Source organism: Wolffia australiana, chromosome 3 (assembly GCF_029677425.1).
Source record: "Wolffia australiana isolate 7733 chromosome 3, ASM2967742v1".
NCBI lineage: Eukaryota > Viridiplantae > Streptophyta > Magnoliopsida > Alismatales > Araceae > Wolffia > Wolffia australiana.
This window is the reverse complement of record NC_135837.1, coordinates 16320289-16339091: the sequence shown is the minus strand read 5'-3', so window position 1 is coordinate 16339091 and position 18803 is coordinate 16320289. Positions and strand designations below refer to the sequence as shown.

General features: G+C 44.1%; 1 protein-coding gene across 4 annotated transcripts in view; it reads right to left on the bottom strand.

Moving 5' to 3' along the window:
* The window catches only part of LOC144701080 (Tetratricopeptide repeat (TPR)-like superfamily protein), a 76763-nt gene extending 63279 nt beyond the window's left edge, over positions 1 to 13484 (bottom strand). For 3 of the 4 annotated variants that reach the window (XM_078572769.1, XM_078572772.1, XM_078572770.1), the window contains exons 1-2: positions 13358 to 13484; positions 10086 to 10205 (exon numbers count right to left, since the gene is read on the bottom strand). In XM_078572769.1, the coding sequence (XP_078428895.1) occupies positions 10086 to 10205; positions 13358 to 13439 (202 nt within the window). In that variant the 5' untranslated portion in view covers positions 13440 to 13484. Of the gene's footprint in view, positions 1 to 10085; positions 10206 to 13220 lie in introns of all 4 variants that reach the window. The other variant, XM_078572773.1, reaches the window with a different exon arrangement.
* Positions 13485 to 18803: the final 5319 nt, after the last annotated feature.

The following is an 18803-nucleotide window of genomic DNA, read 5'->3' as shown; positions in this document are numbered from 1 at the left end:
TTTTTATAAGGAAAAAACAAAATAAGTAGAAAAGGATTGTCTGTCAATGCTTAGCACACAAAAGTAAAAATGTTCGGTTCTCGTATTGAAAGAAAAAAAAATACAGAATAAAAAGATGCAGGGCAGGCCCCCCAAAGCTGCTGAGTCAAGACATGATCCAAACAGGAAAGTCACAAGGCTGGCAGAAGTCGCAAATAAGGAGCTCGAGAAGGTATCCCCCAGATGTGGAGAGGACTAGGAGACAGAAAGCAATCCACAAACAAACTGGCAGGCATGCGCCATGGCCAAGACAGTGTTATAGGAAATGGGGCCTACAGACTGCGTGTACACTTGGAGAAGATCAAGGGGGCCCACAATTCTTTCTCGCTTGGACAGGTTCGGATGTGTAGTGGAGTTATTGGAGATATTCCATTTCGCGGACGTGTGATCACTTCCCAGACCTGTTGTCTGATCACTCCCCAATAGAATGACACGCGCATGAGGACCAGAGCATATGTCTACATGGACAGAATGTGGCTGGACAAGAAAGGTTTCAAGATGAGGATGTGTCATGGTGGTTGTCACAACATGAACAGGGCGTGGCAGCCGAGAGGTTGGCCATAAAACTTGCAGGGCAACGACGGCATCTAGTTGGGTTTAGGAAACAAATTTGCGAGGGAAGAACTGTATGTGCAGTGACATTCTATCAAGAGCTAAACAGTTGGATTATATAGGGGATGCACAAAGTTAATCGAAAGAAGAGACGAGGGAAAGGAATGTGTGTAGAGAGGGGGTGGCAGATGAAGAAAAGAAAATGGAGCTGGATTGGAGACAGCAATTGCGGCAACAATAGCTGAAAGAAGAGAATGTTAACACATGATTTGGTCATCTAGGTGCAAATGGAAGGAGATCAAAATCTATTTATCAATGGAATGAGGAGCTCGAACCAAATGCTAAATGTGCAGGTGGGGAACTAGGAATATGTTAATACACGTGTAGTGGGCGGAGTTCTAGCAGACCATTTCAAATACCTCTCCAGGCAGGGGGAGCTGGTGGAGATGGAGTGGTAGAGGGACAACCAGGCTGACATAGGAGCAACAGATCGATCTGGTAAGGCCTTTCTCCATGGACAAGGTGAGAGAGGCCATCAAGGGGTTAAATGGAGAATGGGCACCATGTCCAGATGGATTTCTCATATTCGGCCAGAGTGAGAAATAGGGAGTTCGTTGGAGCAGAGATAATAGGCACCTTGGAACATTTTGGAGAAGACACTATGGACTAGAGAGAATTAATCGATCATACCTATTTATCCTACCCAAGTGTCAAGGAGTAATTCATGTCGGTGATTTTCTGCCTATATCACTTTCAAAGTCAACTTATCTCATCATCACAAAGGTCTTGTCCAACAGGTTAGGGGGGGGTGACTGGCCTTCATTCCCATCAGGCAACTGATGGTGGTGGCCGTGCGCCCAACATCTACACTAGTGGTGTGGCTGCCACGTGGGGGCCTGCTCCACCCACTGACGCATGCCTTGGTGGCGTTATGCACGACAGCTATGCGCCATCTAAGCACACTCCCAACGGCATCCCGCACGACAGGGTGTCTTATTACCAGTCCTCAAGAGCGAAAACACTATGGCAGTGTTGGCAACCAACATTGCGCTGCATGTGCAGCAGGTTTGCACATGTACCCAGTTCACACCACTAATGGCTTATGCACCACAACTGACGGGGTACATGTGCAAACCAGCTGATGCACCACAACTGACGGCGGGCATGCGCGCACTCTGCGCACACCCCACGCACAACGTTCAGGCTGCGATGCCTGTCCTGGTCCTCGGAGATGACTTACCCAGAGTCGATGCTGGTTTTTGCAAAAAGCATTGGCTGACCAAGGATGGCACCAACGCAGGGTAGGGAGACCTCGCGCTCAACACCACATCCTCTGGATGCTGCACACAGGGTGTCAGATCCGGAGGAGGCACTGGAGCACACATTTTACCGAAGTCCCCCAGGCGCGCGGTACACCAGGCGGGATAGACCAAGGGCACGCTGAGCAGCAGAGCCCATATTCCCGTAGCTGGTTGGGGTTGGTGTGGTGCCTTCTCGCCATTACTGATGTAATAGCCAAGTGCCAGATTACCAAGGCCATGCTGGCGCATAGCCAGGCACCACCAACTCTGTAAATTCTCTTAGCAATTTAGCAAACAGTGCTCTCTCTCAAGGGGTCAACCACACTACTTCACCCTCAACTCTAATATACTCAAAGACTTCAACTACAATTGCAAAGGCTGCTTGACTTGCTGAACAAGATGAAGGCCAGCACACTGCTAAACTGCAAATTCAGCGCCCACAAGTTAAGATGTGTGATAGCCATGGGGTCATTCATGCTGGTGATTTTCTGCCAATCTCGCCTGCTAATTCTACTTATCTCATCATCACAAAGGTCTTTTCCAATAGGTTCGGGGGGTGATTGGACATTTAGCCAAGCCTTTTCACTTAGCTTTCATTCACATCAGGCACCTGTTGGATGGCACAGTAGAGCAGGCAAAATCATACATGCAAGGAAGAGAAAGTGGACCAGGGGTTTTTCATGTACTATTCAAGCATGGGCGCACAACTCATTAAGAGGTTTCCAAATTCATGATACCCAAGAGGCATTCCGTTACACCAGCATGCAGATAACACCATCTTCTTTATGTATGGCTCTGTGCAGGTAGCTAGGAACCTCTCTACATTATTATACATAATTGCAGAATTTTCGGACCAACAGATCAGAAAGGCCAAATCTGCATCTGTGGGGTTTGGACTATCACCCTAGGAGGCACAGTGCTCTAGAGCCCTGGGAACACCCCTTGGGTCAGTTTCTGTACACTATCTAGACGTGCCATTTGACGAGAGGACGGCTCTTGACTCTAGATTGACAGCTGGTAATTGATAAGGTGGAGAGGAGATTGGAGGGGTGGTAGACAAAAGAGTAGTCAAAAGTGGGTTGCTTGGTGCTTCTGTAATCAGTCCTTTCGACGATACAGATTTTCTACCACTTAACCTTGAAGGTACCGACGAGGGTAGGAAATCGTCTAGAAGGCTTAATGAGGAGACTTTTTTGGAAAGGATTTGAGTTTGAGAATGACAAGGGACGTGTTTGGTCTCCTAGAACGTGGTTTACTAACCTAGGAGTGCTGGGGGGGAGGGGGAGGGGGTTGGGGTTTCTCCATATAAAATTTATGAACTTGACACTGCATACAAATGGATGGGTAACATTATGCAGTTAGAGGATGGTCTAGTATTGAACATCCTGAAGAACAGTTATGGCTCGGGGTTGGATTAGGAGAGGGATATGGTTCCAGTCAAAGGGGAATCTACCTTTCGGCATGGCATGAGACAGAATTTCCCTCAAACCTGGAAACTTTTTCGTGTCAAACTAGGGGATAGCTCCGAGTTTAGATATTGGTTGAAGAATTGGCCAGCAAGAGGCAACCTATGGAAGGAGTTTCCATGCTTTTTTGCTCTTACACAGAGCTCTCATTTTTTTAGAACGAAAATATGGAGGACCACCCAAGGCCGGTGGTCTACCTGATACCATTAAAATGAAAGTCATGTACAAACCATATACAATCAAGACCCAAAAAAAGGGTCTACCTTTCAGCTCCCTCCAACCCACCATGACACTAGCGCCTGAGCTACTTGGGTCTCCCACGAGTTTCAATCCCAATGAGCTACTTGGGTCTCCCACTAACAGGAAAGCGTATTTTAGCTGCAGAATGTCAACCAGTGGTCGAGAAAGTGGAGAAGAGGCTGGAGGGGTGGCAGAGCAAAATTCTATCAAAAGGGGGTCATCTAGTGCTCTTGCGTTCAGTGCATTATGGGGGGGACGAGAAATGTGCCAATGCATTGGCACATTGCTCCTCCTCCTCCAAAGAAAGCCCCAAACCCACAAAAGCTGACTTGGATCGATTAAGTTACAACCCCGAGAAGTCAGCAAATGAGTCTAATAGAGTCGACAGAGTACGTGCTTCTTTCACCAAACCTTCCATGAAGAATGTTGTGTCATCTGCATGCTGTAGCAATGGGATACCCTCCGGGTAGCTTGCCGTCTGAAAGCCCTTCAAAAGGCCTTGCTCACAAGCTTTAGTGGTGCAGGTGGCCAAAGTGTCAACAGCAAGGACGAACAGCAAAAGTGCTAGTGGACACCCCTGCCGAACTCCCCTTTGTGGGTGGATCCACCCCCCCCCCGCTTGGCCATTGATCAGGACCGAGCATGTGTGGGATGTAATACACCACCTCACCCAATCCACCCATTCTGCAGGGAAACCACGCTTTCGCATAACAGACCATAGAAATCTCCAATCAAGCGAGTCATATGCGTTCGCGAAGTCAACCTTCCAAATGAAGCCCTTTGTCTTGTTAGTCATCCATTTCGATACGATCTCTCCTGCAACCACCGCACTATCCACCAGCTGCCGACCCGGAATGAATGCCGACTGAACGGGACTGATTAAGTCCCCAACTGCCGCCCTTAACCTGCTTGCCAGTACCTTGGCAATGATGAGGTATATAGAGTTCGACAGTGCGATGGGCCTAAAGTCCCTAACTTCGATGGCACCCGAATGCTTTGGCAGTAGAAAGAGATGTGATCCGTTGAGTCTTTCCAATCCAAAGTTATCCCCCCAAAACTCGTCTAATGTGCCCATCACCTCAGACCTGACCACCTCCCAGAATTCTCTAAAGAAGAAAACTGTGAAACCATCGGGTCCTGGCGCTCCTTCACCATTTAATCCCTGTATAGCCTCTTGAACCTTTTTCACATGGAATGGCTTTACCAGCTCGTTTTGTTGTTCTTGCGTCACTTTGGAAGCGCTCCTTCCGCTCCATCTCCATTGGTTCCAAGCCCCTCTTTTAGATACCAATCTGAAGTGATCTGCCAGTGCTCCTCCGACAGCTTTTGACCCGACCAACTCATGTTCCCCCACTTGCACGCGAAGTATTTGATTCGAGCGACGCCTTCCATACGCTATCAAGTGAAAGAACCAAGTATTGGCATCCCCCTCTTTCAGCCAAAGTTGCCGTGAGCGTTGCCTCCACTCTATTTCTAACTTCCTGTCCTCTTCTTCCACTACCCTTCCATAGGTTTTTCACTCGTTGCGTTCAGCATCTGCCAACCTCCGAGTATCTTCTGTGGCATCAAGCTGTTGGACTCTAGACAAGGCTTTCTTAAGCTGTTGGACTCTTGGGTGGTGTCTTTCTTCTCGGATCTTTTTCAGGTGAAGGCGAAGCCCTGCCAATTTGTTGGCTAGTTGCATCGTGGCGGTGCCTTGGACGGGTTGAGATGTCCACCATGATTTCACTTCTTCCTAAAACCCCTTTTCTCGTAACCAGACTTATCCAACTTAAAATACGTGGGTCTATTGTGGCTTGCGTTATCCTGCCAGATAATTGGGACGTGGTCTGATATCGGTCTAGGAAGTACGCGCACATCGGCCAATGGATATTTCTCGAGGAGGTCCACCGAACAGAGAAATCTGTCCAGATGGGACAAAGTAGTAGGCCCCCTCGTACTTTGCCATGTGTAAGTGCAGTTTGTCGGCCCCATTTCTTGCATACTTGCGCCTGAGATGAAAGACTAAAACTCCGCCAAACTTGGGTCTTGCCCTCCAGTTCCATTTGGCCTGTCCCTTGACTCTAGCGTCACATTGAAATCTCCTCCAACCAGCATTGGGGTCCCTTGGAAGAGCAAGACCACACCTTCCAACACCTCCCATAGTCTATGTCAATGGGCCGCAAGAACTGGGCCGTAAACTGAGGCTACCACACATAGAAAATTGTCGCTTCTTCTCCTCAATTTTACGGCCACCACATGATGACCCTTCCAAAAGCCCTCCTTGGCAAAAGTTGATGTATTCCAAGACACCAGTAATCCCTCGGATCTACCAACTGCATTGACTGCCACATATCCCTCAAGGAAATCTCGTCCCACCAAGTTCCATGCCTTAGCATCGCATTTCTCCAGCATCGTCTCTTGCAAGCAGAGACTATGTTGGCCCCCCATTGCCTCAAATACCTTCCCACCACACCATGTCTCCCTTCATCGCGGAGCACGTGCACATTCCAAGAGACACATTTCATAATTGGGATGAATGTTGCCCCCCTTGTCCCTGTGCTGGCAGAAGCTCTATTTTCTCAGCCAGCTCCACCATCGTCAGATGCGTGCTCAAGTCTTCGGTTCTCCAGTTGTGACTAGACGGCTCTTCAGTCTCTGCCGCCTTGCTAGCCGGACATCTTGGTATGGGCTCGGCCGACGATTGCCTCGAGGCTATCTTCTTTGCCGGTCCTTCCATTCTCAAACGCAATTGACCGTTTTTTCCTGTCATCACCCATGCCGTCCTGCCCTCCTCGTCTGTTAAGGCCAGTTTCCCATGTCTATATACCACACCTTTTAAACGATGAAAGTCTTCTTTAGTGATCTTCCGCGTCCGCTGAGGTAGCCGTATCCACTTCTGCTGTGTTCTTTGTCCCTCCATGGTGATGTCTTCTTGTTGGATCCTCGACGCCTCCGAGCCTTCAGATGGTTGTGTATGTTCCGAGCTTTCGCGCTCTTTCTCCATCTCGGTCAGGAATGACGGGATGATCACTGTCTCATATTCCCTGTGGACCGTGGTCCTGCCCTCTTATTCTGGTGGTATTGCCTCCTCTGCATGCCCCATTTGTGGCTGCCCTTGTAGGGAGTTCTCCCCCCGTGGTCCACCCTTTCACTCGGAGCCGGCGGGAGGGTTTTGGGACGGATATCCGTTCTGAAGGTTCTTGTGTAGCCCTGGATCGAACAGACTCTGGTATCGAATCCCTTTCTGTCATTTCAACTTCTAGAATCACCACAGTGGAGTCCCCTGATTCCAGACCCATCGAGATGATACTCTTAAGTCGCCCGAAAGAGGCGACCAGATTCTCCAGTTTCGAACATCTACGATGCACCAAAGGGACACTGAACACTTCTATCACCACCCCCACCTTCATCCTCTCGTCAGCTCCGTCCATTGGCAGAACCCGGCGCCACCTCACCTCCGTGGAATCTGCGATCCTCTGTGTCCACCCGCAGATCACAACATATGCTGCCATTGAAACTCCCCTCAGAAGTAGAGTATTGGACTTGCTAGCATAGAGAAATCTCCACGCAATTCTTCTGCTCCTGGCTCGTCATCGAGACGCGGCGGAAAGTCGGCGCTGGTATGGCCTGCTGGATGTTCATCTCTGTCGCCTCGCCCATCACCGCCACTGTCGCCAACAAGGGAATAGTCAGGTTCACCGCCGCCGCCCTGGGAAGAGCGTTGTCACCCGCCGCCGCCACAACCGCCGCAGCCTCTGTACGGATGATGCCGGCTGCCGCTGTCGTAACCGTTTCCGCCGCCACGAGACTGAGATTGAGCTGAATACCACTGGCTCGCCAGCAGGCCGTCCGACCACCTCGACGGCCCTCTTTGCTGATCTCCGCCCCCTCCCTCTCCTTGGTGCCTTTTCATCCTCCCCTGTCCAAAACTCCTCGTCAGCAGACCATTCGACCGACGGACGACCACAACGACGATTCTCTTTGCCGATCTCCTCCCCCTGGATCACCTCTGTGCCTTCCCATCTTCCCCTGTCCAAAACCGCCGTCGTAAAAGCCGCTTACTCCGCTGCGTGGCTGACCTTGAGCTGAAAACCGCTGGCTTGCTGGCGGGCCGTCCGACCACCTCGACGGCCCTCTTTGTCGATCTCCTCCCCCTCGATCTCCTCTGTGCCATTCCATCTTCCCTCGTCCAAAACCCCCCCCCGTCGAAGCCATTTCCGCTGCCGCCATCCAAATTCTTATCCTTGATTTCACTGGGCTAAATCCATGATTTTATATGGTCTCTGTATCTCTGAAGCTTCATGATCTCTTTCTTCAAATCCACCTTGAACTTTTCCTTCTGGTTCGCATTATTCGTGGCGTAAACCTTGTTCCAAATGCTGTCGAAGATGTCCACTCCTTCCTGCACCTTCTTCAGGACGCGATTGATCTCTCCTTGTATTGTCCTGCGGGGGCCCATGACAGCAAAATCGATCAACATCAGGAGATTTCTGGGGTTTCTCTCCGGCGACCTTGCTGATCGAGCTCCTGCGGTCGAGCTCCGGTGGTCGATCTCTGACAGTCGAGCTCCGATGTCTGGCTATGACGGTCAAGCTTGGGAGAACGACGGCCGTCAAGGTCCGGCGGTCGAGCTCTGGCGGTCTGGCTCTGACGTCTGGCTCTAACAGTCGAGTTCCGGCGGTCGAGCTCCGACGACAGTCCCCGGCGGTCGAGTTCGCCAACTGACGACCACGGAAAAATGTCTGGCTCTAGCGGCCTGGCTCGGACGTCTGACGTCTGGCTCTGACGGTCAAGCTCCGGCGGTCGAGCTCCAACGGTCTAGCTCTGACAATGGTCCATGACAGTCGAGCTCCGGCGGTTCGAGGGCAACACCAACGGTTGAGCTTCGACGGTCCGACGGTCGAGTTCCGGCCGATTTGACGGTCCCCCAAGTTAGTTTTTCGATTTACCTGACGATCCGCATTAGAGACATCCTCAACGGGAACTGAAGAGGAAGTTTCGGGGATGATTGAGCTTGGAGCGCTGCAATCTTCACCTCCAGCAGAAGAAGATGAGAATGATCTGCAATAGAAGAAAGATGAGGAGGTGGGGAACGAACATCGTTGTGATGCGAGAGAACGGGGGATTGGAACCACGCGATTGAAATTGCGGGAAAAGGGAAGGTGATCGTGGCTATGGCGGGGGTAGCCCTCGGCGGATCGAATCCGATCTCATGCCATGGTCAGGGAGTGTTGGGATGGCATATGGAATCTGATCTTGGAGGGACTCTTTCGGATCAGAGGGTGGAAGAGTTGATAGGCAAACAAAAATGGCTATTACGTTCCAGACTTTCGAGCACATCACAAGATGGCTAGTAGCGGAGAGGCACCTATTTGGTCTGTGATGCCTATACGAAGATCAGAAGAGGATTTTTGGAGAGGAACCAACAATCATCACCACATGAAGCCTTTATGGTTGGTTGTTGACTAGGCGGCGACTTGTGTCACAAGCCCGGAAGAGAATGTTCTTGGACGCCTAGGTTGAATGTGTTGTGCGCACAGGGCCGGTTCCCACCTTTTCCTTGTATGTCAGTTTGCCCAGGTGTAAGGCCCCAAAGTATGCGGCTTTCTCATGCCGAAGCCTGCGTGCCAACCACACAGAGTACACGGCCAGCCCACCATGGACTTGCCTACGAGGAAAACCCAGATACGTAGACTCGGATCATGGAGACCGAGTCTGTTGTGTAACCACAACACGCACCACGGGTGGCGACACCCATCCCTGATCTTAAGGGCCAATGTCCACACTGTCTTCTTGCTTGCCGCCAAGCCTTCAATCCGAGCATTGTTCGTAGCTGCAGATTTGACTGCGTGACACCAGTTGATATGGGCATCACACCAGATCCCAAGGGTGGATGTCTCCTCAAACAAGATTTTCAGGGGTTATATCATGGACAGCGGATCTACGAAGAAGACAAAATGAGGAAGGCTACTTGCGATGCTATGGATGATATAGATGCACCGTGATGAGGTGGCTTTACGGGAGGACGGCCTCAACAAACAATGGTCTTCACGAAGTGGAGAGCCATGCTGGATACTGGTTTAGAAGGGAGTGAAGGGTGGCTATTCAAGCCATCATGTGTATCAATCATTCATTTATTTTAATGGCATCAGGTAGATAATCGTTCTCTGGTGATCTTCCTTATTTTTTTTCCAACAAAAAGGATTTGAGATACGCCAGACCAAAATAATCAATATCTGAGAAGTAATGGAGGAAAAAGAGGAAGGCAGGAGCTTTTCCCCAGTACTCAATTGACAACCTAAAGAATTCTAAACAGAAAACATACTTGTTCTTGATTGATGGAACAAGAGCACAACAGGGTTCTAATAAATAATGTGACAGGAATATTAAATGAATCTATGATGGTTTTCTGAAAAAATGGTGTAAGCTAATTGCACATTCACTAGTATAAAATGTTGAAACAAAAAATGTTATAGCAAGGATCAAGAAGCTTGACAAGCTGTACCATGTGTACACAAATATGTAGAAACATTGTTCTTGTGGATACCCATGGTGAAAACAGGATGGAGGAAAGTTGACCTCTTTAGATAGATAAAAGCTTGTCGAAAGAACATCTTGATATTCTCTGAAATAGTAATTATGAAAGATGAGTAATAATATCTTTAGATATGGGTAAGACAAAAAATTAAGTTTCCATAAAATTTCCTGTTACGAGGGAATAATCCACTAACTCACTGAAACAAGCTTTTACGTGGGGGTTATAAAGATAAGAAGACAAACACTTATAGGGCTGGCCCAATAACCCAATACATGGATTCAACATAAAGAAAGAGAGAGACACGAATAGCCATTTCAATACTCCTGCTCAAGGTGGAGCGCAGATGTCGCCAAAGACCAACTTACCATACAGCACTTCTGAACCTGCACCAACATCAGAGAAGACCTCTGAGTGCACTCCGCCATGCTGTTTGAAAAGAAGATCACTCCCAAGAGTGCTTGAAGAAGATTAATGGATGCTGGATGAACTTTCTCAGAACACCAACAGCATATGCAAAATCAGGACGTCTATGGGTCACAAATAAGAGCTTCCAAATAAGTTGCTGATACTGGCCCTGATCCACAAGTTTTTCATGCACCGCAGAGAATAGGTGATGACTAGATTTGGAGTGTCAATAGTTTACGAGTGTGCCTTCTGTTAATTAGAGATATTTCAGCCAATTATCTTTATTTAATATAGTTTTTTGTCCTTACTTTGTAAATGGGCCACGTGTTAGAATTGGCCCATACTGTTTACTCAAATTTAAGTGATTGTGTGTGGGCCCCATTTATAAGTGGCCCACCTATTTGTGTATCATGTGACTTATTCCAGGATTAAGTCACGATGGTTAGTGGGGCCTGCCGACTTGTGTTATTGCCTGGTATTTAAGCCAGCAAGAAAGAATAGAAAGTGAGCTTTTCTATTGTTCAAACACTAGCTGTCAGAAACTCTGTCTACTGTCACCAAGAGAGAGGAGCATCCAAGGGATTCCTACAAGAAACCAATCTGGATTTGTCTAACGCCTTTCCCAAATCTTGAACAAGATCAATGGCGTACTTTCTTTAATACAGAAAAACATCCTGAGAGGAAAATGCCACTTTTATATCAAGAAAGTGTTGAAGAAGCCGAAAATACTCTGAACTGAAATAGAGAGAAAGGGTCTCAGTCGCTAGGGAATCATTACTGGTAATGACAATGTCGTACATGTTGACCAGGAGGGTTACTCTCCCTAACAGAGAGTGGCAAAAAAACAAGGCATGGCTGCTATTACTCGGGTAATAACTGAACTGCCTCTTGGCCATGATGAACCAACTGAACCAGGCCCAGTGAGACTGTTTGAAACCATGGAGGGTCTTCTTCAGTCCGGCCAACAAGAGAACAGTGTGAGGTGGATAGTGATGAATACCCAAGAGGGAGATAGATATATAAATCTCCTGAGTAAGATTGCCATAGGAAAGCACATTCTTAACATAGGTTTCTACGATGATGAGCAGCCATGATGAGAAGAACCCAAACTTTGTTTAGTTTTGCAACTAGTACAAAGCTATGCAGATAGTCAACACCAAACTGATGAGTTCTTCAAATGAAAAAACAACAAACTGATGAGTATACCCTTTCACCATCAAGCGGATCTTGTACCAGTCAAAAGACCCATCAGAGTTATATTTGACGGTGCATATCCAGGGACCTCTGACCACATGTTTCCCAAGTGGTTATGGGACAAGATCCCACACTGATTTTTTGTGAAGAGCCTCAAGCTGGCCAGTGAGTGGAAGCATCGGACAAGAAAGGTGGTTGCCAACAAGACTGCCCCATCACTGCTGCTGAAGAGAAGTTTCAGTGGGTTGTCACTGGAGCTCTGATACCATGTTGGAGAAGCTAAAAAACCCTAGAGGGAATAACCGACTAACTCACAGGGACAAGGATTACAGGGAGGCTTATGAAGTGAAGAAGATGAAGAGTTATTGGGAAGGCCCACTAGCCCAACATTTAGATTAAATATAAAAGAGGGGGAGAGAGAGAGAGAGAGAGAAAACAGCTGCTTCAACACTTACTTTCTACAATCATATGATATATAGTGAAAATAACATATTTTAATCTAAAAGAATTCTTGGGCCTGTCCACCAACATCGAACAAACATGCCATACCTGGTCAATGTGTTATTTTTTTACTCAGTCTTAGTGCTACAGAGATTTCTTGATAAATTAACTAACATCTTGAATTTCATTTGCCTAATTATGCATCTTTTGAATCAAAATAATTAGTTGCTTAAGTGGCTTCTTGATGGAATAGGTTGTTCAAAAGCCCAAAATTTTGTGTCTACTTCGCTTTACATTGTCCAGCTAATCAGGCATATCGGCAGTTTTATACATAAATAGCTAAAGTATTTTAATGTAAGAAATGAATGGCTCGAAAATTTGGTTGCCTGAAATCGCAAAATATGTTTGGATTATGCAAGTCGATACATAAATTCAAGATAATTAATATTATCCATAAACATTAACGTTCAAGACACCAGAACCGCTACTCAGAAAGTACCGAAATCCCCCTTCATTCTTTGGACGTTAGCCCAAAGAATCTAACCGAAGTATTACCTCGTCAATTGGTAAACTTTTCGACTGTTTTGATTAGTAATTGTAGGAACAACGATCTTTTCAAGAGAAAAAGAGTTATCTAAGAGGAATAAGAGATTCAGAATGTACCCGACCGGTAATTATTTCCCTGTGCTTTCAGAGAGCACAAAAAAAGAGAGACATAGTTCCTAATGAATCAAAAACTCGCACATAAGCTCTTATAATGATGAAAACGCGAGCTCAGTTTCCACTGATCAGAGATTTCAGTCTCATAAAGGTCATCCATATCCCTCTGTATACAATTTAATGTGCCCAAACGTTGGGAACAACTAAGAGAGCACCGTGATCCTACATTAATCAAATTGACGCGGCACACCCCACGACCAATTGGAAAAATAAAAATCTCAACAACTCCAGATGTCATTCACTAGAAACAATCAGAAGATGAGGAGTACGAATGTCCTGTAGATATTTAAATCAATTTATAAGAAATCTAGAGAGGTAGTATCCAGAATTAAAACATCGTACCTCTAGTAATTGGGGCACCCGATCAATAATACAATGGTCGTATGACCGGAGACAAGACGATACCACTTCGAGATGCAAAATTCTTACGGCAAAGAGTTAAAATCCAAGAACAGAATGCAACCGGGCCAGAAAAGGACCTGAATCGAAGCTTCGTCTCGCAAGCCGGCGCAGGCAGCCCCGTGTCTGGTGTGGTGTGGGCCAAATGGTGGGAACATACATGAGAACAAGATCAACCACAGGCTATGTAGGTCCAACCCAACAACTTAGCATCTCACCAACAGTTAAACATAGTGTTATATAGGGAGTAAAAGATATTCATTATATGTTGCACTTTTACATCATTTTTCTTTATATTTTTCCTCATTTAGGATTGAATGTGGGTTTCTAGTTATTTCAGGGTGCACAGTAGGTTACTGTGATATGTAGATTGGTATTTTCTTGTTTTAAAGTTGGTCTATCGGCCACATTTATATCCATTTAGTTTGAAAATAATGATACCGTTTAGAGGACATCTAATTATAGTTTCTGAGGACAATACTTTCTGAATTAACAATGGATTGCAAAGATGATTAATGAGTTAATAAGATAGTTACACACAAATTTTAATTTGGGAAATTGGTGAGCAGGTTATATGTAAATACCTAAATGTTGTGATTACAAAAGCTAAGATTCCTTCTTACTTATAAGGACTAAGCATAATCATGGATACAATGTGCTCGTGTATAAGAAAATTGATGAAATTTCCAAATAGGAGGCTATATTTTATCATTTATTCTCGCGAAGAATTATTGAATATATCCGGTATGACTAGTTTTTATTAGATTCTGGCGTCCTGAATCAGATGTGTCATCTGGGCGCCGGAGACTCAGGGAGAAGGGACAGTGGTTGTTTGGGCAGAAAACCTGATAACACGCAAATATATGCATAGATATCATGTGACTTACCGTTAATTGTGTGTATTATTTAGTTAATATGCATGTGATCAATGATCCACATTATGGTTCATTCCACATTTAAATGAATTTCATGACTTTCCCATGTTTTGATGTTTTCCCATATTTTCATGTAGAGGACTCACCTTGACATGAATTTCCTAACATGAAACATACATCTTAAATGAGTTCTAATTATTCGATATGAATTTTGCTTTTCTCCCCCCTCACACCACATTTCTATGCAGAGAGAGGCAATAAATTGTAAGTCTATTTTTCTACTTTGATACAAGAACAATGGTTGGCCGGGAAGAGAGAAGGTGGCTTGAGATCAGTCTACTTTTACCTGTTTCTAGAAATATCTATTCTTATTTATTTTGATTACCATGTCCCCATTGCAAAATGTCTGGCTTGGGTAGACTATACAAAGCCCCCATGTGAGTGATTTAATCAATTACTTCTAGATCGGTTTAGATCACACTAAAAACCAGTAAAAGTTGGTTAATATCGTTTCATTGGGGTACTAGCCTTAGATTTGTTACCATCACATCAACATATTATATAGCTCTAATAGTGTTCTAGTCTTTCTTGATCAATGAAATAAGATCAAGACATTCTTGATCATTTTGATGTTCTCTCTATCCCTCTCAGATATTTCAACCTTCTTTCCACCACATGTGTCTCTCTTTTACCAAACATAGCATTCAGATTAAACTTGCATCAGGTACTTAATGAAGAGGATAAATTATTTTACATCTATCAAAATAATAACAAATGTTTCCATGGAGGCGGGAAGGCTCTACCTCCGACTCATGAAGACGACCAAATTAGGAGAGACAGAGAGACAGTTTTTTAGATAATGCAACATATCTATGGATGTTAGAAGATTAACACTTGATAGATAGGGGGGGAGAGATGAAGAGAGATAAATAAAGAGAGCAAGATAGGGAGAGGGAGAGAGGTGGGAGGTAGAAAGAATGAAAGAGTGAGAACCATAATTTGTTAAATGTCATGGTATAATTCACTATAATGAAGCACATTGGACCATAAATGTGGGGATGCTTCATCATGTCATGTCTTCCCCATGGGCCACAATATCTGATTATGTGGATTAGAGGGCCCCAAAGGCAAGATGTCCCCAATGATGACATGCCCTTAGATGGCGCAGCTCCAATGATGTGGCAGCGCGGCTTCATTATGAGCAGCTTCATCTCGGCGCCAAAAGTGAGTGAAATAGCATCATGAGAATATTATAGACATGATTAAATTCATTAAATAAGCTTTCACGGCATATTGACAAGGACATCATGAGTTAGAACAAGTTAATCGTTGATGATAACATTTATAATATTTTGTGAATATATATATTGAATAGTTGATTCTTATTCATCCTTCTAAGAATCATGAAAGATATTGCATGGTTTTTTCCCCTTTTAGTGTATTCTGTATAATTTTTTGTAATTTTGCTAAATTTTATTTTTTGTTTTGAGAAAAAAGATATAGTATGAATTTTTTCTTGTATTTTTGTGAATTTGTAAATTTAAAATTCCCAAAGGGCTCATATATGCCAATAACTTACTTCTTGAACTCCATAGTATATTTCAAACTAAACTAGACGAGGCTGAACAACCTCATTGAAAATTATGTATTGTATGCTGATGTAAACAGTAATTTCCCTGTGTATGTCAGACCCCTTTTACCTTGATGGACATTGTGCAATTGAATCATGTAAATGACATAGTAAGTTTTTTACATCACGAGGTGACCCAAGGGAAATATGGTTTTCCAACATATACTTTCCGTCCTTATTCGTTCAATATGTATATCAAGTTCATACATTTCGAATTGAAATTTATTTTCAGTAATGGAAAAATATTTGGTATTCTTTCGATGAATCACTTAGTTAACAATCATAAAAATGTAATGAATTTCATAATGGATGCAGCATTTAATATGTATAGGTCTCCTCAAGATGGACATCATTAGTTTCTTGAATTTATTCCATATCGTGCCAAATTGAATTAACCTCCTGCTACGTGGAACTCCCTTTACTCAATGTATATCAGTAATCAACATTATGTAAGCAGCTTTCCCTTAACCTTGGAATGATTGGATTGTCCCGTGGTCTAGTTTCAGTTATCATGTCCCATGATTAACTTTTCATTGCTTGGAATTACCTTTAGGAAGTCTTTTGGAAAAAGATAATTTATGATATTATAATTTATTATGAGGGATATTAATCATTAAAAATCCTTTTGAATACTATAAAAATGCCTCAAATAGAAGCAGTAGAGGAAAATTGCATCATACTGCACTAATGCTCAAGGATTAGGTTCCTTTAATATTTTTAGTGTAAACATAGAACTAGGGGATCTTTAGTTGGATGAACATCTTTTATCCTTTAATATTGTATTCAACATTCTGCAAAATTACGTAAAATTCAATATTCATATTTGAAATACGAATATTTTTAAGTATTTCCTCAGGGCTACATATAATCTAGAGCTATATTAAAGAATTAAAATATTTATCAATATTTACAAATATTCACATTTGTATCAAAAAATTCAGATTCTCATGATGTGTTCGTTGTTAGCGATATTTAAATTAATTCACAGAAATATTATAGTAAACAATTTTCTCATACCATGACTAGTTCAGTATCAATGATTTTCCTTGAGACCTCATTAGATAAAAAATCATTGGACTAGAATTTCTTCAAAAAAGCCTATTTGTGTTATGACAGACTAAACATTAAAATAAGCCTAATGAATCCTGAGAAAAATACACCTAGGAATATAAAATTGTATTAAAAACAAATTAATAGATTTAAAAACTGTTGGGTTCTGGTGCCTTCTCTGGCTGGCCTGGCTCCCTAAAATGGGTGGCCTTTCCCTACTTATGTTTTACTTAAGTTTTTGCTCAAAAACTATCAAGTAAAAATATTCACTAATTCTCCTAAAATATTATGTGTGTGACCCTCTAGACTAGAGTATCATTCTAGTCAATAACTTTACAGGCCCAATAATAGCCAACCTTATCAATTAAATATATCAACATAGAAATTAATAAACTACGGATCAATTTAACCCGATCAATTGTAAAGTTTCCATCTAAGCAATGTTCAAACTCTCTCATGGAACCTTTATCATCATCGGTTACCATATATGTATAATTTCTCATCTGCACAAGACTCTTGACGACTTAGGGTATGGTTGATTGCTAAACCATAATACGTCATTCGATTAGTACAGATATGTTATGGGATCATTAGAGAATGCCTTTTCTAATATCCTCACTACCATGACTAGGGATTCACTGCATCATCTTCCTTAAATCAATCTCATCTTATATCGAGGGTGGATGATCCCATCTCGACCACTCAATCTCGTCCATGGGTTTCTTACTAAATCCAAATTATGACTTGTTCGAATCATGTGGTTAGGAATTAGTAAGTCATAGTCAAAAAATAGTCGTCCATCCACAATGTCCTTTGTGTCTCATGTAAATGGATCACTTATATAATCGTGATATAAATAGGGAAGGACACAGTCTGACCGAAGTTCAGTCAGACCGGACCAAACCGAAGTTCGGTCAGACCGGACCAAACCGAAGTTCCGGTCCGGGTCCGGTTCGCACATCGAACCAGACCGAAGACTGTTACTCTCTCTCTCTCTCTCTCACCTGCTCCCTCTCCCCCTCTCTCCCTCCTTTCTTTCTCCCGTTCTCTCTCCCTCTCTCTCTTTCGTCCTCTCTCCTTCTCGCCCGCTCGTTCTCTCTCTCTCCATTGTCCTCTTTCCCTCTCGCCTGCACGTTCTCTCTCTCTCTCCTTCTCTCTTTGTCTCTCCCTCTCTCCTGCTCGTTGTCTCTCACTCTCCTGTTCGTTCTCTCTCACTCTCCCGTGCGTTCTCTCCCCCTCTGTTCTGGTCTCACTCTCCCTCTCGTTCGCTCTCCCTCCCTCCCTCCCTCCCTCCCTTTCGCCGTCTTTCCCATTCTTGCTCTCTCCCTCTCATTTTCTTTCCCTCTATCCATCTCTCTATCGCGTGCTCTCCCTCCCTTTCTCGCACCCTCTCTCCCGCTCTACCTCTCCTTAGACATGGTTGTTCTGTTCTGTTCTCTTTATTCGCACAAAAAATTCGCACAAAAGAACCGCACAAGGGTCTGTTCTTTGTTCTGTTCGTTTAATGAGCGAAAATAAGAACGCACAATTCGCACAATTCGCACATTCGCACATTCGCACAAAATTCGCACAACCGCACAAAATTTGCACATTCGCACAATTCGCACAATTCGCACAAAATCGCACATTCGCACGCAATTCGCACATTCGCACAAAAAATGCACATTCGCACAATAATCGCACAATTCGCACAAAATTCGCACAAAATTCGCACAAATATGTGGAAAATTTGAAAAAAAATAATTTTTTATTATTTTTTTAAAGAATAAAAAATGGAAACGAATTTGATCGGCTCCAGTGTGCGATTGGCTGAGAGGGAATACTTTTAATCTTTGACTATTACTCTTCTTCCTCTTCTTTCAATTTTTCTTCTATTAGTCTTTTCTTGTTCTTCTTATGTCCTCCTTATTAGTCTTGTTGTCCCTCTATTATTTTTCGTGCTCCTCTAGTTCTTCTAGCTTCTTCTAATAT